At 37.2% G+C, this 25006-nt stretch overlaps 1 protein-coding gene across 1 annotated transcript in view; it reads right to left on the bottom strand.

The window, feature by feature from the left end:
• LOC122106841 (transmembrane protease serine 11D-like) overlaps positions 1–24695 on the bottom strand; it is a 51067-nt gene extending 26372 nt beyond the window's left edge. Inside the window, exons 1-3 of the mRNA XM_042678370.1 lie at positions 24688–24695; positions 13955–14192; positions 4211–4302 (exon numbers count right to left, since the gene is read on the bottom strand). Coding sequence (XP_042534304.1) covers positions 4211–4302; positions 13955–14192; positions 24688–24695 — 338 coding nt within the window. The remainder of the gene's footprint in view (positions 1–4210; positions 4303–13954; positions 14193–24687) is intronic.
• Between the last annotated feature and the right edge of the window lie 311 nt (positions 24696–25006).

Consider the following 25006-nt stretch of genomic DNA (forward strand, 5'->3'; position numbering starts at 1 on the left):
ATAAAAGGGAGAGTCAGCATAAGCTTTTTTGGGATGTGCTCCCACTAGGAATGACTCTTCAGCCAACTATGTTTCCAGTTCACTGAAAATATCTTAAACTCAATGGCTCAAAATCACCAAGAGATGTATGACTCAGTAAACAAAGGGTGTGGAACCTAAATTACCTTAATCTCATAAGCTATAATTACATAAGAATCTGTTGTTCCACCCCATAAAAACATCTGAGGAAATATCTGCTGTTCTTGTTGACATGCAATTTACATTAAACCTTTCCTAGTTCCTTATGATAAAGCTTATGTTAACACAAAACCAAATTCTGCACACTATGTACTTTGTAAACTATGACAGAAAATGTGTCTGGAAACAGTGAATGTTGACTTCATAACCCAGTTGAAAACTGCACAAGAAAGCATTTTGTTTTTAATGCAGAATCTTGATCAGTGGGATTTTCTGCATGCTTGTATTAAAATAACAAAAGCAATTTGTTTGCCCCAACCTATTGCTCCCCTTTTTAAAAACATTGCATGCACGGTGAGTTTGTCTCTAACTTTTATTTTGAAGGATTCTGTGTCAGGCATTATACACGTATATTGTGTATATTGTCAATCTTCATAAAGTAATGGTCCTTTTCTTTTTGGGTGCAGTCGTGGGCCTGAACTCTGGGCCTGGGAGCTGTCCCTCAGCTCTTCAGCTCAAGGCTAGTGCTCTACCACTTGAGCTACAGTGCCACTTCCGGCTTTTTTCCTTTTTGCTTATGTGGTGCTGAGGAATCGAACCCAGGGTCTCATGCATGCAAGGCAAGCGCTCTACCACTGAACCACCTTCCCAGCCCCAGTAATGGTCTTTGTTAATATTAAAGTCTTTGTTATTATTTTGCTTTGAATATGAGAAAATGAGGCGAAGAGACTAAGTAATATATGATTATCAAGTGTGACAGGGCTGACCTCACCAAACAGGTGTGAATCAAGGAATATGAAGTCTTTGTCATATCCTTCCTCAAATGATGCCATTAGCTATGAGAACAGGAAGTTTTAGGGGTCATGTCTTTATCTCATTTCACTTAGGAGATGGAATGGGTGTGGAAACCTACTGAATGCTTCTTAAATGTCTCGGCTTTTGTTTTACACATGTTAAGACTCCAATAACATGAACAGTGGCTTTATTTTAATTTGAAAGTATACTTTAATATCTATATAGACACGTTTGACTTCTGTGATTGATACAGAGTGACACATAATTTTCAACTGATTAATGGCAACAAATCCCATTATCTATAAAATGTGAAGAATCAGTGGCAGGGTAATTATACATTTAGATTCACATAGAATCTGTATTCAGGACTTTTAGAGCATCTTGGTAAGTAAGATTTCAGGTATGCTATTGTAAAGATTTAGTCACAGTCCTCTTTTGCTGTGTATTCTTCAACGATCCTATTCTTTGCTATGGTTTTAGCAAGCACTAAGTGCAGGGTTCTGGGAAAGGAGACTGCCACACGGTTCAGGCAGAAAAGAGTTTATTGGGGGGAGAGCAAACTGCTAGCCAGCACAAGATGGAGTCATGCAGAGAGAGAAGAGAAAAAAAGAGGGAAGAAGATGAGCCAGGTCTTTTGGTTACGCAGGATTATAAGGGAAAGGCAGGAAGGAGGTGTAACCACAACAGATTCAGAAGTGATCTCAGAGCCTGAGGAACCTCTCACTGTCCCCAGGAGGCCTGACCTAGGTAGTTCAGGAAGTCACCTCAGCAGACCAGAAAGTGACCTCAGAGTCTGGAGTCCTTTGCTGACTCACAGTCAGGTGATTAATGGTTTCAGGTAAGGCTACATGCTATCTTTCATGAAGAGGAAGCAGGGGAGGGCTATTCTCCTGGGCAGACCTAATACTAACTAGAATAATGTGTGTGTGTGTGTGTGTGTGTGTGTGTGTGTGTGTGTGTGTGTGTGTGTGTGTGTGTGTAGACTTGGACTTGAATGAAGGGCCTGGACACTGTACCTGAACTCTTGTGCTCCAACCTAGCACTCTACAACTTGAGCCACAGGTGTACTTCCAGCCTTTTTTTTTGAGGGGGGGTGGAGAAGTGGTTAATTGGAGATAAGGGTCTCATGGACTTTCAGATCTGAGCAGGCTTTGAAGTACCATCCTTAGATCTCAGCTTCCTGAATAGATAGGACTATAGGTATAATCCTCATAAACAGCACACTTACTAAAATACAGATATTTCTTTTTTTTTTTTTTTTTTTTTTGGGTCCGGTCATGGGGCCTGAACTCTGGGCCTGGGCGCTGTCCCTCAGCTCTTCAGCTCAAAGCTAGTGCTCTACCACTGGAGCCACTGCACCACTTCCGGCCTTTTTCTTTTTGCTTATGTGGTGCTGAGGAATCAAACCCAGGGCCTCAGGCATGCAAGGCAAGCGCGTTACCACTGAGCCACCTTCCCAGCCCCAAATACAGATATTTGTTTGAGGTCCACTATATCATTTTTAATTATTCACTGAATATGTTATTGACGCTATATAACTATTATAAATGAATAGTTCAAAAGAGAACTGGGTGTCTTTTGACCGCAGCCTTCCCCCAACGCGCTAATGCTGTCACTGGTACTCTATTACTGGCACAGGACCCATGACAGAATTCACACCAGATTATGGGAACATTGATAGATTACTCTCCAAAGGGGATTTTAAGATAACTTAAAATAATTCAGAGAGTTTTTTAAAATTAAAGTTCACATGGTATGTTCTTACTTCAAATGCTGACAAGTAGAAGTCATCTCTAGCCATCTATTAAACACTTAGCATATACCTGGCACCATGCTAAGTTTTTCTACTTCCTTTTCACTTCCTTTCTCACTTCCTTTAATCCTCATAAAAACCCTGGTTTACAGATGAGAACAGGGAGGCTTAGCAATTAAGTTACTCAGCTAGAGACAGAACTTTCCTATGTCAACAAGTTCACATTGCAAATGCATATATCAGGTGGGATGAGATTTTCTTCTAATTTCATGTTATTAATTCATATCACATTACTACCTTATGGCTGACATTGGAAAAGGGAAAATTAGAAAAATGATAGCGCTTGTATTTCAAGATATACAAATGAACATATTTAAGTATATGTATATTAACATCATATATTCGAATTATGAAGTATATAAAAATGTTTCCTAATTTAATCTAGTTTATTCTATTTTTGTCAGTGTTGTTAACTCTATGAAGACTGTTACCACTAAGCAGGCTGTAGAGATTATACAGTGCTAAGATTTATATTTTAGTTTTCTTGACCATCTATCTCACTCGATAGTCCATGTAGATACAGAAAGAAGTTGGGCATGTGGTAAGGGAATTGAGCTAGCTTATATCAAACTTTTGTGAAAACCTTTAAAGAGGCAACTCTTTGAGCCGGGCACCAGTGGCTCACACCTGGAATCCTAGCTACTCAGGAGACTGAGATCTGAGAATCTCTGTTCAAAGCCCGCCCACAGCCTGGGCAGGAAAGTCCAGGAGACTCTTATTTCTAATAAACTACTCAGAAAAAGTCGGAGGTGGCAAAAATCAGAAGTGACACTGTGGCTTAAGTGGTAGAGCTCTAGACTTGAGCCAAAGAAGCTCAAGGATAGTGCCCAGGCTGAGTTCAAGCCCCAGGACTGGAAAAACAAAAGGTCAGAGACCTTAAAAATGGTGTCACTTGGGACCTCTGTAGCTTGGCAGGAAGCATGACTCCATCTCAGTTCCCAGTGTTCCCTTGAGCCACACATTTATTATTATTATTACTGCACAAACTGTGAGACTGTAGATAGCAAGGCTGAAATGATTTTGAAGTTTTGGAATGTGCTGCTTGTATGGAAAGCCAACATAGGGTTACTATCTGATAAAGTTTGTGAAGTTATGTGAAGAATTGACTAGTTATGTGTGTGTGTGTGTGTGTGTGTGTGTGTGTGTGTGTGTGTGTATGCGCGCGCGCGCGCGTGTGGATGTGTGAGGTGTACTAGTTAAGATAAGGAGAGTTTATAATGTTTCATGAAAACCTGTTGCCAGTGAGCCTGAGTGTAAGCCCAATTGCTCTATAGGCTGGCTTTATCCTTTCTGGAACTTAAGCTTATAGTGTGGCCATGGTAGAACAAATGCCTGTGTATCATTTGGAGATGGATAAGTTCTTTGCCTATTGATACTTCATTGATATTAGCTAATTCGTTCTAATTATGAATTCCACTAACATACTTCTCCTGTTTATTATTGTTATCATTAAAAGATGTTTCAAGATGCTTTATAATAATTACTCCTTGACTTAAAAATATTTTTACTGGATTCGTCTACTTAAGAGATACACATGAGGTTATATTAAACAATTACTAGAGAAGAAAAGGACTCTAGGTTATTGTGATTCATAACGCAGGGAAAATGAAATTTACTGTGGCTTATACGGAGAAGAGAAAGAAATAGAAAATTTGGTCTGGGAAAGAAGAAATAAAACTCTCCCTCTTTGCAAATGACATGATCTTGTATTTAAAGAATCCCATAGACTCCACTCCCAAATTACTCAAGCTGATTCAAAACTTTGGCAAAGTAGCTGGGTATAAAATTAACCCCCCAAAATCAATGGCTTTTCTGTATGCCAACAATGAGAAAAGTGTGGCTGAAATTAGGAAAGCAACTCCATTTGTAATAGCCCCACAAAAAATAAAATACCTAGGAATTAACTTTACCAAAGAAGTGAAGGACCTCTATGATGAAAACTTTAAAAGCTTGAAAAAGGAAATTAAAACAGAACTTAGAAAATGGCAAAACCTCCCATGCTCCTGGATTGGAAAGATTGACACCGTGAAAATAGCAATACTTCCCAAGGCTATCTACAAATTCAACGCGATACCTATCAAAATTCCAACCTCATTCTTCAAGGAAATAGAAGAGGCAATCCAAAAATTCATATGGAACAATAAAAGACCCCGAATAGCAAAAACGCTCCTCAACGGAAAGAACACTGCTGGAGGAATATCAATACCAAATTTCAAACTCTACTATAAAGCCATAGTAATCAAAACAGCTTGGTATTGGCATAAGAACAGACCTCAGGACCAATGGAATAGAATTGAAAACCCAGAAATGAACCTACAGACCTATAGCCATCTAATCTTCGATAAGGGAGCTAAAACAATAAAATGGAAGAAAGACAGCCTCTTCAGTAAATGGTGCTGGCAAAATTGGTTAACTACTTGTAGAAAACTAAAGCTAGATCCTTATATATCACCCTGCACCAGAATCAACTCCAAATGGATCACAGACCTCGAAGTCAAAGCAGACACTCTGAAAACCTTACAGGATGGAATAGGAGAAACCCTAGGTCTCCTTGGCTCAGGCCGAAATTTTCTGAATAGAGACCCGGAAGCACAACAAATCAAAGAAAGGTTGGACAAATGGGATTGCATGAAGTTGCAGAGCTTCTGCATGGCAAAGGACATAGCTAGCAAGATCAATAGAAAGCCCACAGATTGGGATAAGATCTTCACCAGCCATACAACAGAAAAGGGTCTTATATCTAAAATATACTTGGAACTCAAAAAATTAAATCCCCCAACAACAAATCCTCAAAGAAACAACAGCCCAATAAATAAGTGGGCTAAAGACTTAAAGAGAAACTTCTCTGAAGAAGAAAGAAGGATGGCCAATAGACACATGAAGAAATGCTCAACATCCCTAGTCATAAAAGAAATGCAAATCAAAACAACATTGAGATACCATCTCACCCCAGTTAGAATGGCAAAAATCAAGAACTCTAACAATAACAGATGCTGGAGGGGATGTGGACAGAAGGGAACCTTACTTCATTGTTGGTGGGAATGTAAACTTGTTCAACCACTTTGGAAAGCAGTATGGAGGTTCCTCAAAAGACTCCACATAGAGCTCCCCTATGACCCAGCAATCCCACTTTTGGGCATTTACCCAAATGTTTACAAACAAGACCACACTAAAGCTACCAGCACAACTATGTTTATTGCAGCATTATTTACCATAGCTAAGATATGGAATCAGCCCAGATGCCCCTCAGTAGATGAATGGATCAAGAAAATGTGGTATATATACCCAATGGAATTCTATGCCTCCATCAGAAAGAATGACATTGCCCCATTTGTTAGGAAATGGAAAAACTTGGAAAAAATTATATTAAGTGAAGTAAGCCAGGCCCAAAGAAACATAGGTCCCGTGGTTTCCCTTATTTGCAATATCTAGTATATGTATGAGTCAAGCGAAAAGGTCAGATAATGTGATGTTAGGAAAATGAACCCTTAAATATGTATTTTAATGTTTTTTTTCCTTTCATGCATTTGTTTCTAACGCATTTATAAGATTATCTCTTTGTAGCTTTGTATGTCCCTTCCTCACAGTACCCCCTGCTTTCACTATATTTGATGTCAGTATAACTTGTAGAGGAGATGGGGAAAAACAGGTCGTTTAAGGATACAAGTGGATCTGTTGCAACAATGAGAAGTACAAGTTGTCATGTCGAAAATGAGCTTTACAATGTTGGGAGGGGAGGAGGGCGGGGGGGGGGGGGGGGGGAGGCTGGGAAGGGATGTGAAGGGTAAAGAAAGGAGGAGGCTGCAATGCTTGATAAGAAATGTACGCATTAACCTGCCCATGTAATTGTAACCCCTCTGTACAGTATGTTCACAAATAAAATTAAATTAAATTAAAAAAAAAAGAAATGTACGCATTAACTTGCCCATGTAATTGTAACCCCTCTGTACAGTGTGTTCACAAAAAATAAAAATTAAAAAAAAAGAAAAAAGAAAATTTGGTCTGAACTTGTTTTTCTAGCTTATAGTAATTCTTTTAAAAAGTGGAGGTAAAACATTCTAAATAATTGCTCATGCTGAGTGCTAATAATTACTCATGCTGAGTGCTTAAGTTTGTGGTTAAACAGTTAGTAGAAGGACCACACCAGCTTCATTAAAGCATCAGTCAGTAGTTGATTACATCAGGTACATAGGGAGTGGTCTAATGAGACTAAGGTCAAAAGTTTAACTTTGGATAGATATTTTTTTTCACTACTTCACAGTTAAAGTTGAGAACTTCCTTATTTTCCTTTGCAAATATGCCTTCCTTTTGTAGTCTTTTTTCCTCTTCTATCAGAAAAAAAGAAAGAAAGAGAGAGAGAGAAAGAGCGAGAGAGAAAGAAAGAAAGAGATAGAAATATCTAATTAAACAAAGTGATCTTGGCAAAAAGCCATATTACTTACTTAGGGCATCACGCTGAGGAGAAACTTTTTTTGACATATACTGACATTAACTAAGATGTACAAGGATAAAATTACTGACACAGAATATTTACCAGACATCTAGAAAAGTGCCGGATATTTCTCTTGTTTTGTTTGCTTGTTTATTTATGGTACAGTCCTTGAGCTTACTAAGTAACCCAGTGTTATAGTCATGTACTACCATGCCTACCTCAATCTTGTAACAATTTTGCACCTTACATTCTCATACATTCTGCTGATAGTCCTTCCAGGAATTTCTAATTTGGTCCAATATTTCCTTGTGGCTTGAATCTTAGCATTTTTCTACTCTAGTTCCTTATTTTACTCCAGGACTTGGTATCCTAGTGACTCTTCAAACGTAAGAGGTCTGGAACAAATCCTAGCTCAGGGATTTGTGCTGGTTGCTCCCTTTGCCTGGAATACTCTTCTCTCAAAATATTTTCACGGGGCTTGCTCCCTCTGTATTCACTTGACATCTTCTCAGTGAGACCTTTCTATCTAGTATATTTAAAGTTGTATATCCCCCTTCTGTTCCATTATTATTGGCTTTACTATTTTGCAGAGAATTAAAGCCTCCTAAATTACGTGTCTTTCTCCAGGGATTAAGAAGTGGCAGAGAGGCTGGGAAGGTGGCTCAGTGGTAGAGTGCTTGCCTTGCATGCCTGAGACCCTGGGTTTGATTCCTCAGCACCACCTAAGAAAAAAGAAAAAAGCCAGAAGTGGCGCTATGGCTCAAGTGGTAGAGCGCTAGCCTTGAGCTGAAAAGCTGAGGGACAGTGCCCAGGCCCAGAGTTCAGGCCCCACGACTGGACCAAAAAACAAAAAACAAAAAAGAAAAACAAAAAAAAGAAGTGGCAGAGAGTTTGGGGGCAGGGCAGAATGGTAGATTACAAGCATCCACTGTTTTGACTCATCCATGAATAAGTGTCAGGTAGCAGAGGAGAGACAATCTTCCGCTTTAGAAAGTAATCTCAGTTATTGAATTAGAAGACATATTGGACTGAAAGCAAGACCCAACCATTTGGTGTGCTGGGTGGTAAAGACAAACACAGGCTTAAAGCTGAAAGGACAGAAAAATGTTTTACAAGCAAACAGCATCATAAAAACAAGTGTAGGAGCTAGATTTTTTATCTGACAAGTATAGGTTAAACCAAAATTAGTCAGAAGAGATAAAGGAATCACTTGTATTGATAAAAGCAACGGTCCTGCTCCCCTATTACCCAGCAATCCCACTTTTGGGCATTTACCCAAATGATCACAAACAAGACCACACAAAAGCTACCAGCACAACTATGTTTATTGCTGCATTATTTACCATAGCTAAGAAATGGAACCAACCCAGATGCCCCTCAGTAGGTGAACGGATCAAGAAAATGTGGTATATATACACAATGGAATCCTATGCCTCCATCAGAAAGAATGACATTGCCCCATTTGTTAGGAAATGGAAAGGCTTGGAAAAAATTATATTAAGTGAAGTAAGCCAGGCCCAAAGAAACTTAGGTCCCATGGTTTTCCTTATTTGCAATATCTAGTATATGTCTGAGTCAAGCAGAAAAGGTCAGATAATTTTATGTGTTGGGAAATGAACCCTAAGATATGTATTCAAATGTTTTTTTTCTTTCATGCAATTGTTTCTAACACATTTATAAGATTATTTCTTTGTTGCTTTGTATGTCCCTCCCCCACAGTATAACCCCTGCTTTCACTGTATTTGATGTCGGTATAATTTGTGGAGGGGAAAGGGAAAAACAAATCATTTAAATAGGGATACAGGTGGACCGATTGCAACAATGAGATGTACAAGTCGTTCTGTCGAAAACGAACTTTACAACTTTGGTGGGGGGGGGGGGGTTTGGGGGGAGGATTGGGTGGGGGTGGGGAAGGATGGGAAGGGATGGGAAGGGGAAACAAAGGAGGAGGCTACAATGCTTGATAAGAAATGTACTCATTATCTTGCCCATGTAAATGTAACCCCTCTGTAAAGTATTTTCACAATTAAAAAAAAAAGCAACGGTCCAGCTGGGGATATAGCTATTATAAATCTATATGCACCAGTACCATGATAATTTCATATACAAACACCTACTACACATAAAACTCCCAAATATACCCCAACACCACAGTAGTGAGTGACTTTAACACATCAATCTCATCAATAAATAGGTTGTCCACAAAATAATAATGAAAGTTGAAAATTAAAAGAAACTGTATATTAGATGGATATAATAGACTGATATACAATATTGCATCCAAGAGCCATGACATAAACACACATTCTTCTTGGTGTCCCATGAGATGTTCTTCAAATTAGATTGTATCTTATGGTATAAAGTGATTCTTAACGAACATATGAACATTTAATTTTTTTGGTATTTTGTCAGACAAGCAATGAAACTGAAGCCGTGATTAGCAGTATTCCAAAGGGGTGGGGAGCCAGGACTGGAAAGTCCACAGTTAAATTCTACTGGACATTTTCTCTCTTTTTATGTTAATTTTTTAAATAATTATCTTTAAGTAGTCGGACAAAGGAGTTTCTGTTTAACAAAGTAATTTATGAATACAATATATCGCAATCATTGTCATCCTTTTCAACATTCTCACCCTTCCTTCCCTTCCCCATCCCTCCTCTCACTCTTCTTAATTTTGTAGGATATACCTTGGATTCGCATCTGCATTTCCCTCCTCTTCTCTTCATTCAGATATCCCTTCCCCTGGATCACACTCCACCCCTTTTGAGAACCCACTTTCTAGGTTTTATTTTACTGAACTTTGATTTTGCTTTATTAAGGAATTATAGTATTTGAGATCTCCCTTAAGTCTACTGTATTTCAGTTAACACATTTGTATACACTTGCATACCATCCAATGTATTTCTTTTTGCATTTGTAAGTTGAATCTCACTTCACATATAAGAGAAAACATGCATCCTTTGTCTCTCGGGATCTGACTTACTTCACTTAATGTAATTTTTTCCCAAGCCTTTCCATTTCTTTACAAATGGTACAATATCATTCTTTCTAATGGATGAATAAAATTCCACTATGTATATATGCAATATTTTCTTGATCCATTCATCCATTGAAGGGCATCACAGCTGATTCTGTATATTGGCTGGGGAGTAGTGCTGCAATGAACATGGTTGTGCTGAAATTTTTTTTAAAAAAACATTTAAGATTTATTTTCTTCAAACTAGTCAATGAATGACACAAAGAATTCTATCAACACCTTCTGTAAAATCATCATTATGATCATTCTAAAGCAGATAAGGAAACAATAAGAAGTGAATATTACAGACCAATTTTTGTGATGAACATAGACAGAAAATATTTTAATAAAACACTTGTTTACCAGTTAGTACAGTAAAAACATCATTCACCATGGTTTCCTTCTAGAAATGCAAAGGCCATTCAATATACTGGAATCAACAAATATAGCATATTCCAGAGTAAAGGGGAAAATTATGGGATACAGAAATAGTTTTGACAGATTTCAACATTTCATGATAAAAGATCTGAGACAATAAGAGATAAAAGAACCATGTCTCAACAGTAAAGGCAGTATATGACAAACAGCATCACACCAACTGAAAAAACCATTTCCTCTAAAGTCAGCCATGAGACAAAAGGTGTCCATCCTCTCCTCTCTTACACATTCTAGTACTTGAATTTTTAAAGCAATAGAGAGAAAGACATAAAGGGGATACAAAAAATATGAAGTAAAAATTCCCATATTTGTAGATGGCATGATCTTCTACTTAGATCTGTCCAAACTTTTTGGTAAATTGCAGAAAACAAAGACAAAATATAACAAAACAAAACAAAACAGTAGTTTTCTCTATGTCAGTAACAAACAGGCTGAAAAAGAAATTAGGTAAACAATCTCATTCACACTAACCTCAAATATATCACTCTTTAAGGATGGGGATGATATATCTGTGGTGTCACTTCAGGCCTCAGCAAGTAAATAATACAGCTAGGTTATAGCATGGACTGCCATAGAGTGTTTAAAGGATGCTGTTTGATGCACTTGAGCAAAGCTTGCCAAATTTCCCCACACTCAACATGTACCCCTATTCAAGACTACTTATTACTCAGCCTCAAGTAATAATTATTAGAGGTGTCTGAAGACACCTCTACTTATTTCTGTGAAGGGGTAGTTAATGATTTCTAGGCATATTTTGATTTTTTGTCACCCTCAATACACAATCGTCAACTGAATGGCTCAGTCCTGCTGTACATAGGGTGGATCCTCAATTTTGTAACAGATTTTTGAAGCCTCCCTGTCTGCAAATGGTCACAATGGAATTATGGTCAAAGATGGTACCATTGACAAAGGTGAGCCTTCCTAGGCAATTTGAGAACAGCAAAACAAGTAGATGTATTTCTTCTGAAAATTTAGCATGCTAATGTTTTAAAGAAATGTTCTAGATGTCATCAGGCTTTCAGAGTGATGGGGCAATACAATGTTCTAATACTAACAATTATAACAGATAAAGAGGTGATTGTAGATGCCTGGAATCTTCGTGCCCATCAGTCTTGTAAGCTTGAGGAGTGTATGTACATACTCTAGGGGGCACTGTTGTTCAGTGTGAGTATGCTTTGTAAATTCTAGAAAGTAGCTATTGATAGACATGGAATCCATACTAGTTTCAAAGTAAGAAACAATTAATTAGTTGATGACACTATCTTTTCCTGTTTTCCTCAAGGTAGATAAAGTAGCATTTTTCCTACTGGGATTTATGTTTTTCTTTATTTTTTAAAATGACCTTTTAGTAGTTGCCGTTTAACAAAGCAGTTTATGAATAGGAAGCATCTTTTTTGGGGGGGATGGGGGGGGGTCCTGTCGTGGGGCCTGAACTCTGGGCCTGCGCCTGGGCACTATCCCTCAGCTCTTCAGCTCAAGGCTAGCACTCTACCACTTGGGCCACAGCGCCACTTCCGGCTTTTTTCTTTTTTCTTATGTGGTGCTGAGGAATCGAACCCAGGGCCTCGAGCATGCAAGGCAAGCGCTCTACCACTGAGCCACCTTCCCAGCCCACGAAGCATCTTATCAATGTCACCCCTTTCAACACTCTCACCCACCTCTCCTCTACATACCTCTTCCCTCATTTACACTGAATTCTCGACTGCATTCTCTCCCTCTTCTCTTCATTCATCTACCCATTTCCCCCTGATATCTACGGTACCCCTTTCAAGTACCTGTGTTTATGTTGTTAAATTTTGACTTCACTTTTCTAAGGAAGACATTGCTTGAGTTCTCCCTTTAATCTATCATATTTGGATTAGTACATTTGTATACACTTGTATGCCATCCAATGAGTAAACATACTTAGTTTATAAACTAAATCTAGCTCCCACATATAAGGAAACACATGCATCTTTTGTCTTTCTAGGACTGACTTACTTTCCTAATAGGTGAATTTTCTTCTTTCTTTCTCTCCTCTCTCTTCCTCCCTCTTTTGTTGAAAGTTTTGGAGGAATTTTCTAGATAGTTGCACCACATTTTAGCCATACCTCTAGCATACCTCTTTATTTTTAACTAAACATGTTCTTTTACCTTTTATGTCACCAAGATTACTTTTCTGGGTATTTATAAATTACAAATAAAAATCAATGACAGTATCCAGGCACAGTGACTCATGCTTGTAATCCTAGCTACTCAGGAAGCTGAGATTTGAGGATTGCAGTTTGAAGTCATCTGGTCAGGAAAGTCCCTGAGACTCTTCTCTCTAATGAATCACCAAAAAAAAAAAAAAAAAAGGCTGGAAGTGAAGCTATGGCTCAAGAAAAACAGCCTTGAGCAAAATAGTTCAGAGACAGCACCCAAGCCCTGAGTTCAAGTCCCAGGCCTGGAACAGATACAAAAAAATTTGTGCCAGTGATTTGTTTTAAGTTTTTTGAATATCTTCTGTGGTGAAGTGTTTTGAAATTGGATTTTAATGGTAGTACACATTTCTATAGATACACCAAACACAATTAAACCTCACACTTTAAGACCTATAGATATACTTCACTAGGCTAGTGAAAATTTAGTTTTTCTTTTAGCAAATATTAACTTACTATAAAAATAAGACTATCAAACTTTCTGGGAGTGATTGACAGTGAGGATGGCCTTCAACTTCCAGAAACAAAAAAGAAAAAAGTCAACAATCCATTCAGTTCAGTATTCGATGGCATTTCAAGGCAATTTTTTTTTTGGGGGGGTCCGGTCATGGGGCCTGAACTCTGGGCCTGGGCATTGTCCCTCAGCTCTTCAGCTCAAGGCTAGTGCTCTACCGCTTGGGCCACAGCGCCACTTCCGGCTTGTTTTTCTTTTTGCTTATGTGGTGCTGAGGAATCGAACCCAAAGCCTCAGGCATACAAGGCAAGCGCTCTACCACTGAGCCACCTTCCCAGCCCTCAAGGCAATTCTTAATGAAACATTAAATAGGAGGTATGTTACTATTGATGGCCAGTAATTTGTTAGCCATGATAGAAGCATGGGAGATTTGAAATGATTTATTTCTTATATAATTTAAGGTACTTAAATCTAGGACAATGTTCCTCCCACTCACTTGCATTTTCTTTTTCTGGGTGGAGTAACAAATAGTGCTTTGGGCATTGTTTATAAACCCAAATATTCCTATATAGATGTATCACATATTTTTATCAGATGCATCAGAGTGGAAAAAAAGTCCAGACAGACCTAGTGTATAACTCTTGATTACCTGCAAACGGCTAGATAACAACAACAACAATCCCATCATTCTTTTCACATTCCTCAGTTCCCCTATTTTTCCTTTCCCATCTGCAGCCAGAACTGATGAGATAGCACTGTTTCCCAAACTCATCTGAGTACAGAAATGTCCGATTGTGAAGTACATGGCATTCCGAGGAACATGGCATTTGTGAACCCCAAGGGAATGCTGCCGTGCCAGCTGGGATGGCACAAGGTGGTGACTGTTTCTGTAGGAGAGCAACAGGAAAACTGAAAACCCATCTAAATCCACAAGCAAGCTCCTACATGATGTATTCCTCTCTTTCCATTTTGGAGTCTTCGCAGACTACCTTATACCTTATATTGCAAGTACTTATTCTGGTACTTCTTACACTTAAAAATATATTTTCTTGTAAAAATGCTGTACAGAGAGGTTACAGTTACATCAGTAAGATAATGAAAAGGTATAAAGGAGTAAAACAAAGGAGAGAGTAACAATGCTTGAAAAGAGAAGTACTCATTACCTTCTTACACTTTAATGTACATATAGATTGTTGAAATCAAATTTTCAATGACTGGGTCTGTATTTCTATGAAGCTTTTTCTTTAGCAACCGCTCAGGTGTCCAAGTAGAGCATTTTGTATAGGAAAGGTTTCAGATATAATTACACTAGTTCAGAGATAAAACAGAAGATTTTATTGAAGTATAGCAGTTCTTCTGTTTCTTAATGTCTAGGCAGTAAAAGTGGGTTTTCAGGGTTCTTCCCCCCCCAAACACGTGCATCATCTCATGTCTGATTTAATTGCTATGTATATACCTAAAGATAAAAATTGTTATAACAATTTCCCTAAAGACAAGACTATTCAATTCTAAAGAAAGGATATTTACCAGGATTGTAATGTTAGTTTTAATATTAAATGTTGGAGACAGAATACAAAAGTGAAAAGGGAGGTTCTATAGGTTATAGAGTCAAAATACACAAAAGTAGATCACTAGATGTACAAGCTCTAGAAATAAAATCCTAACTATAAAGAGCCTAAAAGCACAAAAGACATTTCAGCATATATTTGGTGAAACTGTCAGAGAAGATGTTAGAAAAGGGAATCCAGAAATGTACTGGAACTATTCTGTGAGGGCCAGTGTTTGAGGGTTATTACCAATAACTTAGTGGAGAGGAATGGAGACTGAATCAGTGCCCCATTCTTACTCGTCATGGAGAGTTCTATTTAATTATTATGCCTAGTAAATGATGATTGTTCTCACAGAAGGAACGAACAGGTGGCTTCTAATGAATCATGGGCCAACCTCAGCTTAGCTGTTTCAAATGATCTTGGGTAATATTTAGTAGCATCAATATCTTTTTTATGAAAACATCTTGTACTCAGCCCTTTCTGAATGTAGCAGTGGCTTCTTGCCCAAATTGTTTTTAGAAGTAGAAGAAAGTCTTGAGCTATTACTCAGTATTCTTTTTCCCAGGATAATTCTGTATCATAATGAAATGAAGAGTTTCATGGTGTATGAAACAATTAATTGTGTGTGTGTGTGTGTGTGTGTGTGTGAACCCTAGGGCTTGAACTCAGAGCATGGGCAAAGTCTCTGAGCATTTTTCCTCAAGGCTAGCACTCTACTATTTGAGCTTTAGCTTCACTTAAGGCTTTTTGGTGCTTCACTGGAAATAAATGTTTCATGGAATTTCCTTTCTGGGTTACCCTTGAATTCGGATACTCAGATCTCAGCTTCCTGTGTAGCTAGGATTATAAACCTGAGTCACTGGCACTTGGATTTAAGTATCTTTTGCTAGATGCATTTCCTCTTTTTAGCCTTTATTTTGATTTAAAAAACTTCTTGTTATTATAAAGGTGATGTACCCAGGGGTTACAGTTTCATAAGTCAGGTAAGAGTACATTTCTTTTTGGGCAATATCACCTTTTCCCTCTCTCCTAGTTTGATTTTTTTCCTCTTTTTAATCTTTAAAATATAGTGCATAGGGTTTTTCTGTGAGCTCTCTGGATGTTATCTTTTTGTTTTCTCTAACTGTTCTCATCCTGTAAAATTACTAAAATTACTAAAAATTGCTATTGGTCTAAAACCAGTAGTTCTCAACTTTGCTTTAAAAAAGTGAAAAGAATTAAGATTACCTTGCTAGAGAGCAGTTGCCTTAGATACAATGAGGGGAGGGAAGTTCTATTGTTCCACTTTCACACATGTACATGAATTCTTTTTACCTTATTTGCCCTTCTTTACCCTCTTTCTTCACTTCCTGCCTCTCCTAGCACCTATACCCAAGAGGGCATGTGTCGGCATCCTAGTACTCATTTTTGTTAAGGAGAATATTAATTGTCTAAAATGATTTCACCATAGCAAAATATAATCAAGTTGATCACACATACACACAAAGAAACAATCTTGAATGTGCTTAGGTTTATCTTTTATAAGCATAGAAGAGAAAATATGTGACCTTTTATTGGAACCTGATATACTTTGCTTAATATGATGGGTTTCAGACCCATCCACTTTGCTGCAAGGACATAATCCCATTCTTCTTTATTTGTAAATAATACTCAATTCTTTGTGTGTGTGTGTGTGTGTGTGTGTGTGTGTGTGTGTGTGTGTGTGTGTGTGTGTGTGTGTATTCTTGATCCATTTATCAATGGTAGGACATGTGGGCTGTTTCTATAAAAAAAAATGCCTATTGTGACTAACATGAGTGTGCAGGTAGCTCGTTTGTATCTTAACTAGATATGTTTTTAGTCTCCTCCTTCTTCCTCCTCTTCCCCCTCCTCTTCTTTTTCTTCTTCTTCTTTTTCTCCTTCTCCTCTTTCCCCTTCCCCCTTCTCCTCCTCCTCCTCCTCCTTCTTCCTCCTCCTCTCCTCCTTCTCCTCCTTCTCCTCCTCCTCCTTCTCCTTCTTCTCCCTTTTCTCCTTCTCCTTCCTCTTCTTCTTCCTCCTCTCCTCCTCCTCCTCCTCCTCCACCTCCTTTGCTCCTCCTCCCCCTCGCCCCTCCTCCTCCTCCTCCAACTCCTCCTCCTCTCCTCCTTCCCCTTCCTTCCTCTTTTTGTCAGTAATAGGGCTTGAACTCTGGGCCTGGGCATTGTCCCTGAGTTCAAGAAGCATTCTACCACTTGAGCCACAGTGCCACTTCTGGTTCTCTGATGATTAATTGGAGATAATAGTCTCACAAACTTTTCTGCCCAGGCTGGCTTTGAACTGCTATCCCCAAATCTCAGCCTTCTGAGTAGCTTGGATTACAAGCATGAGCCACCAGTACCTGGTGCATTTCTTCTTTTGAGAAGTGTTGTTTTATTCATGCTCACACACATGCTAATTGGGTCATTGACTCTAGTTGTTTGGACTCCCTGAATATTCTGCTTGTTAGTATCTTGTCGTATGAATCGTGAGCAAAGATCTTGCAATCTGAGGCTGTCTTTTAAGTTTAGTGACTTTCAAGCTAGCTACTTTCTTTACAGAGCAGAAAGCTTTTGATCTTGATACAATTCCTCTTGTAAATCTGCACTTCTTTTTGTTGATACATTAGAGTTCTATTCAGAAAGTTACTGCCCATGCCAATAAGTTCTAGTGTTTTTCACATTTTTTCCTGTGATATTTTTAAAGTTTCAAGCATAAATGAACATGCTAAAATGAAACTTCTTTTGCAATGAGTTGTTGCTAATAAAAATGGCATGAAAAGAAGATAGGATGAAAAGAGAAAATTAACAATACAGATAATGGGTTTAAAATACCTGTCAAAGTGTTTTAGGGAAAAAGTAGTAGAAAATGAGGGAGGGGAAGAGGAGTAACACAGTTCAGAAAAGAAATGTACTCATTACCTGAGCTATATAACTGTAACCCCTCTGTACATCACTTTTACAATAAAATTTAAATTAAATAAGAGTGCTCTCTGTTAGGAAAAGGAAAACAGAAGTGAGGCAATACAGTTAGAAAAGGAATAATATTCAAGAGAAGAATATGCACATATGTACATATATGGTCATAAGCATATATACATATATATGAATATAAATGTATATATATAATGGAGATATGAACTCATGTCCTTGTGCATGTAAGATAGGTGCTCTACTACTTAAACTAGCCAACTAGCCTTCTTTGCTTTTGTTTTCAGATAAGGTCCTATGTTTTTGCCCAGGTGGGACTTAGACAACAATCCTTCTATGTCTCTAAGTAGCTGATACTACATATTTTAGGTATAAATCATCACACCTGGCCTATTCATTGCAAATATTACAGTCAGACAAGTACCTTGCCAAAGATCTAGTAGTACTAGACTAAAAACTTGTCTAGGCTAAGAAAAATATATCCAGTGGCTTTTTTTGATCCGCAGACTTAATCTGTGAGTTAAATATCCTATTATTGATGCTGACACATTTCTTCGTACCTCTAGCAAAGATATAAATATACAATGGGACCTACCATTGCCTCTCTGTGGAATTATTCATCAGTATGTACTTTTTAAGAAGTCAGTTCTATTTCCAACCATTTTAGAATGTTACCCAGTGAATGACTTCAAGCTTGAGATAGTGACTGTATTTTACATGCACTGAGTATGTTCTAATGTTAGACTCCAAGAATACCCTTAAAAGGAGCAAAAATAAACAGGATGGAAGATAGACAGCCTCTTCAACAAATGGTGCTGGCAGATTAGCTATACACATGTAGAAAACTGAAGTTAGATCCTTATCTATCACCTTGCACCAGAATCAATTCCAAATGGATCAAAGATCTCAAAGCAAAAGCAGATACCCTAAAAATATTATAGGAAGGAATAGAGGAAACACTAGAACTCTTTGGCACAGATCAAAACTTCCTAAGAAAAGACACAGAAACACAACAAATCGAAGAAAGGTTGGATAAATGGGATTGCATTAAACTGCAGAACTTCTGCATGCAAAGGACATATCTAGTAAGATCAATAGAAAGCCCACAGATTGGGAAAAGACCTTTACTGGCCATACAATGGACAAGGGTCAAGGCTAAAAAAATTAAATATCCCCCAAACAAATACTCAAAGAAACAACCACTCCATGGACAAGTGGGCTAAAGACTTAAAGAAAGACTTCTCTGAAGAGGATACAAGAATGGCCAATAGACACATGAAGAAATGCTCAACTTCTCTGGCCATAAAAGAAATATAAGTCAAAACCACATTGAGATTTCACTTCATTATAGTTAGAATGGCCATTATCAAAAATCTAGTAACAACAGATTCTGACAGGAATGTTGCCAAAAGGGAACACTACTACACTGTTGGTGGGCATGTAAACTTGTTCAGCTCCTCTGGAAAGCAGTGTGGAGGTTCCTCAAAAGACTAAACATAGAGCTCCCCTATGACCCAGCAATTCCACTCCTGGACATTTATCCAAAGACCACAAATAAGGCTCTCCTTAATTATTAGTACAAGCATATTCATTGCAACATTATTTACCATAGCTAAGATATGAAATCATCCCAGATGCCCCTCAGTTGCTGAATGGATCACAAAGATGTGGTATATGTACACAATGGAGTTCTATGCTTCCACCAGAAAGAATGGCATTGCCCCATCTGTAAGGAAATGGAATTACCTAGAAAAAATTATATTAAGCAAAACAAGCCAGGCCCAAAGAAAAGTAGGCTGCATGTTTTCCCTCATTTGTAATAACTAGAATATGTCTATGATATTCTTAACATGCAATGATAATAGTTCAGTTGCTATGTGCATAGGACCATATATAATAAAATGTATCAAAATGAACTCCACGAATTGGAAACAAGAGGTTCTTATTATGCCCTGTATACAGTTATTTCTTTTTTTCTGTTATAATTTTTTGTACCCTTTGTCTTGTATATAAGTTTTTCTTATCTGTGAAAAGGAAAGGGAATCACAGAAACAGCAGAACGAAGGATTAACTAATGCAACAATGATAACCACTAGACACTATGTTGGAAATGAACTTTATAACTTGGGGGAGAGGGGAGTATGAAAGGGGCAAGTGGGAGAAAAATGAGGGAGGGGGTAACATTGCTTAAAAAGAAATTTGATGTCGGTATAATTTGTGGAGGGGAAAGGGAAAAACAAATCGTTTAAATAGGGATACAGGTGGACCCATTGCAACAATGAGATGTACAAGTCGTTATGTCAAAAACAAACTTTACAACTTTGGTTGGGGGAGGGTGAGGAGGGCGGGGAGGATTGGGGGGGCAGGGGGGAAGATGGGAAGGGATGGGAAGGGGAAACAAAGAAGGAGGCTACAATGCTTGATAAGAAATGTACTCATTATCTTGCCCATGTAATTGTAACCCCTCTGTACAGTATTTTCACAATAAAAAAATAAAAATCATAAAAAAGAAATGTACTCATTACCTTACTTATGTAATTGTACCCCCTCCAGTTTATCACCTTTACAATAAAAATATTAAAAAACACACACCAAGAGCATGGAAGAATTTTCCATTTCCTTAGATCTGCTTCTATTTCTTTTACAGTTTTTTAAAAAAGTTTTTCATAAAGAAAGACTTGGAACAAAGTATGTTAAGTGAAGAAACACAGACACAAAGAAACATAAGCTGCATAGTTTCCTTTATTTGTGGTAGCTAGAATGTGACTATAAATCCTCAAGTAAAATACGTGGATGCTAAAGGACAAAAAATACACTGGGACATGATAAATTATACAAGTCTCTAGACACACAATGAGGCCAAAGGGGGATATTCATAGGAGAGGATCACAATGTCTCAATAGCTATGTGCTAAATAAATATTTATCAAAATGAACTCCAAGAAATGGAAACGAGTGTTTTTTGTTTTGTTTTCTTTGTTGATGTTGTTTTATTTTTGGTAGGGCAAGGTGGGAGTCACAGAAAGGGTTGGACACACTGTGAACAAAGGCAGCAGTGATACTCACTAGGCACTATGTTAACAATGAACTATGCAACTTAAGGGTGGGGACAGGAGGGAAAAACTGGGAGATACTTAAGAAGAGGTGACATTGTTAAAAAATAAATGCACCCATTACCTAACTTATGTAACTATAACCCATCTGTACATTACTCTTATAATAACAATAAAAATATAGATCTAAAACTAAACATCTTAAAAACTGAAATTATGATGAATCTTTCCTCAAGAGAACAGGATCCTTTGAATATGAGCAGTGCCTTTTCAGATTGGATGGCTTTATATTTCCTTACAACAGTAGATGTTGTATTTTTTTTTCTTCATGACTTATTTTAAGGGTGCTAGCCATAGTCCAGTTGGGAGCAGAATAATATTTAGGAAAATAATAAATCTCTGAGAAGATAACTTGGACATGCTTTCTGGTGGACAAGTTGACCGTGGATTTGAGAATATGTGCTAGAAACATGTAACCTCAGATGATAGATGACATGCAGTCTTCCTGATTTATAATGACATCCTCACTCCCTGCATCCATCCCACTACTAGAAAAAAAAATATCTTAGTCGAATGTAGTGCCTGTGGTCTCAGGTGCACGTAGGCGAGAACATGCACAGTTATTCCTTAGTACCTGAGGGAGATTGGTTCCCAAGTCCCATGAGCATGACAAAATCCATAGATGCACAAGTCCCTTAAGTAAATGGTTTAATATTTCATATAACCTATGCAATCCAAGTCCCATGAGCATGACAAAAATCCATAGATGCTCAAGTCCCTTAAGTAAATGGTTTAATATTTCATATAACCTATGCAATCCTCTCTGGTATGCTTTAAATGATCCCTGGATTACTTATAATACCTAATACAATGTAAATGCTATTAAGTAGCTATTATACTGTATTTCTTAGGGAACAACAAGAAAAACAAAGTCGATGTATGTTCAGTATGGATAAAACCATTGTGGACTTAGCAAGGTAGTACTTTAGATGCATTATTTTGGACTATGAAGATATATCGATGCCATCTGATTTTCCCATGAAGATCTATATCCTTTACTTAATGATTTCAATTTTAAACATTTTTTGAGGGACAAAATAATCTAAATATCAAGCTTGAAACAGCAGGACTGTTTGCTTGGGATACCTATTTTGACAGTGATGGCTTTTCCTTTAAACTGTTGTTTCTTCTTGTTTTGGGCTTTTGCAAGGCAGGGCATCTGATAGTCTGAGGCATGGCTTCTATTATCAGTTAATCATTTCTTAAACACAGACCAAAGGGGAGAAAGTAGAAATCAGGTTTGTTGTGGTAGGAGGAGACATGCTTAGGTTTGTCTCAGAACTGAGATATGCTCAGTCACTTTAAATCTTTTTTTAATCGGCATTCTCAATTTTAGCTTATGAATCTCAGTTGTATTTCTCAAACTTTTGCCACATATTTTTAGTGTAATATGGTAGATAAGGATATTTTGTTGGTGTACCCGAGAAATTCTGAACTCCTTCAGGATTTTCAGGTGAATAATTATCATACCATAACATGTCTCTGAGTCTTGTGGTAGACTATCTATCTTCAGAAAAGAGGAGAATAAGGTGGATAAGGAAAGGAACATACTTTTTTGTGGAAACTTTTAAGAGTGGACAACTTGAAAGAAGCCCAGAAGTTTTGATAGAAAAGCAATTGAACCATTCAAGGGAGCCCATTCTGAATTAAAGTTATTTCAGCTTTAAGGAAAATTAGACATACATCACCTAGAATTATGTAAATTTCATACATTACAATTCCATGCTTGTTTCCCCTGCCTGGTTTAGGTACGCTGATGTTGAAGAATTGGGAAGAGTTGAAACTTGAAAACACTTTTCAGGGCATTGGAATGTGCTCCTTCCTTTCCCATTGGAAATTCTGACTCTGATTTAGGTTGATAGAATACATCATTTCTCAGTCATAGTGTTAAGATTATTGGAGAAATCATTTTCAAAGTTTCACTATATTGTTCTCAGAAAAATTAGTGACTCAGACTATAAAAAGGAATCAAGCATCGTAGATGTTTTGGATTAACAAAAATAAGAAATCTGGTTATTATTAGTGGTAGTAGCCTACAAGTTAAAATGTACTAAAAAGTCTTCAGTAAACAGAATACTAAAGAAATGACCTTTGTGACTGGCCAAATTAGATTGACTGAGGACAGCTAAAGTTGCTAATCTCCTTTACTATTTCATTACTTATATATTCCATTATTTTCCTTTAATGACTTTAGGGGTACATTTAGCTGCATACATGTATCCATTTGTTTTAAGAGTCAGAGAAATTTTCTTTAAATGAAAATATTTCAGCATTTATATTTCAAAATGTAATGATTACTAAAAGAAGATTACTGCAATAAAATTTTAGGAATAATATTCATTAAATATATGTAATATCCATAATAAATATTAACAAATATAATATTCTTAAATGTAATTCACAATTCATAAATAATAGAATGTAATTCAGAAGTACTACTTTGTAACCAAAAACTTATCAGTTTTTTGTATTCCTTATCAAGCATTTTTACATGTATGTCTTTGCAAGTTGAAAATAGATCAGTCAGTTCCAACTTTGTAGCATCTTTTTCTGCATGTAAAATGAAAACAAATGCATTGTATATATACTCCTTCATAAATTTTAGCAGTATACTCTGGCCTACTTTATGAATATGAAGTTATTTAGCTTATTTTATGCCATTGATAAAAACTTAGACTGTCACATGGTATTAAATATCTACTCAAATGAGCTTATCACATAGATGTTTATGTTTTTAATGGCTTAAATTTTGATTCCATAATTTCTAATGTATAGGAAATTTTAAATAAAATTCAGCTATACCATATCCTCACATTGTCCTTGCTTTTAGTTATCTCTCTTTCAGCACAACTTACCAGTATCTTGTTTTGCTATGTTTATAGAAAAACAATGCATACAACACACACTCAGTTTCCCATATCAACACATCACATTATGTGATGATTTTCATGTGTTTCATGTTTTGTGTCATCTGATGTTGCCTTACACCACAGTGTTTCCTTTTTATGCAAAAGTATGAAAAGTTGGGCTGGGAAGGTGGCTCAGTGATAGAGCGCTTGCCTTGCATGCATGAGGCCCTGGGTTCGATTCCTCAGCACCACATAAGCAAAAAGAAAAAAGCCGGAAGTGGCGCTGTGGTTCAAGTAGTAGAGCGCTAGCCTTGAGCTGAAGATCTGAGGGACAGCGCCCAGGCCCAGAGTTCAGGCCCCATGACCAGACCCCCCAAAAAAAAAAAGTATGAAAAGTTAATTTTTAAATTTAAATTTTATTGCCAAGGTGATGTACATAAGAGTTACAGTTACCTAAGTAAGGTAGTGAGTACATTTCTATAACTGTATAAAATATAGAGAAATACTGTCTTTACTTTCTTAAAGAAGACTTTGGGATTTACATCATATTTAATAGCCAATAGAGATACAATAATAGACATGAAAATACAGTTATGAAAAAGTTCTTAAACAAAAAAGGAATTTTTGTACTGATTACATCTTAAAGTACCCACAAATCACTTCTTGAAAAGTGAAACCTTAAGAAGCAAAACACTTCCTTAAAGATATGTTACAATACTAATCCATCTCTTTAATATTGTTTATTTCATAAAATATTCAGCTGAGCAGCCCAGTACCTTATTTAGGCAACTTCAAATAAGAAAATACTATTTAAACAATATCTAGGAGTTTCTGTGAAATTTTCAAAAAAGTAATTCCTGGATACAGCTAACATTTTTAAACAGTTTTTACATGTTCTAAGGTACAGTAAATCTAAAGCTACACAGGAAAAAAACTTTAGAACTTACCGATACATCTTAACCCCAAATAACAACGTGATCCTTTTTCTCTGCCTGTCCAACTGCTTTGAGATTCCCACTCAAATGAACCACTCTTATGTCTTAGGTGTACCTTTGAAGGAAATGCAGTCACAGGAGGAAATCCCACATAATTAAAATCTAACTTGTTAAACAAGTCTGAAGGAGTCAACTTAAACCAATAGGATGACTTGTAGATCCAAAACAGAAACAGACAGGGTATCTCACAAATCAGTAAGGATTTCATGCATTCTAGTAAATAAGCACAAATGTACATGGTAAGCATTCTGCAAAATTCTAGGACTGTTTC

Source organism: Dipodomys spectabilis, unplaced genomic scaffold, assembly GCF_019054845.1.
Source record: "Dipodomys spectabilis isolate Male_0828 unplaced genomic scaffold, ASM1905484v1 ptg000043l, whole genome shotgun sequence".
NCBI lineage: Eukaryota > Metazoa > Chordata > Mammalia > Rodentia > Heteromyidae > Dipodomys > Dipodomys spectabilis.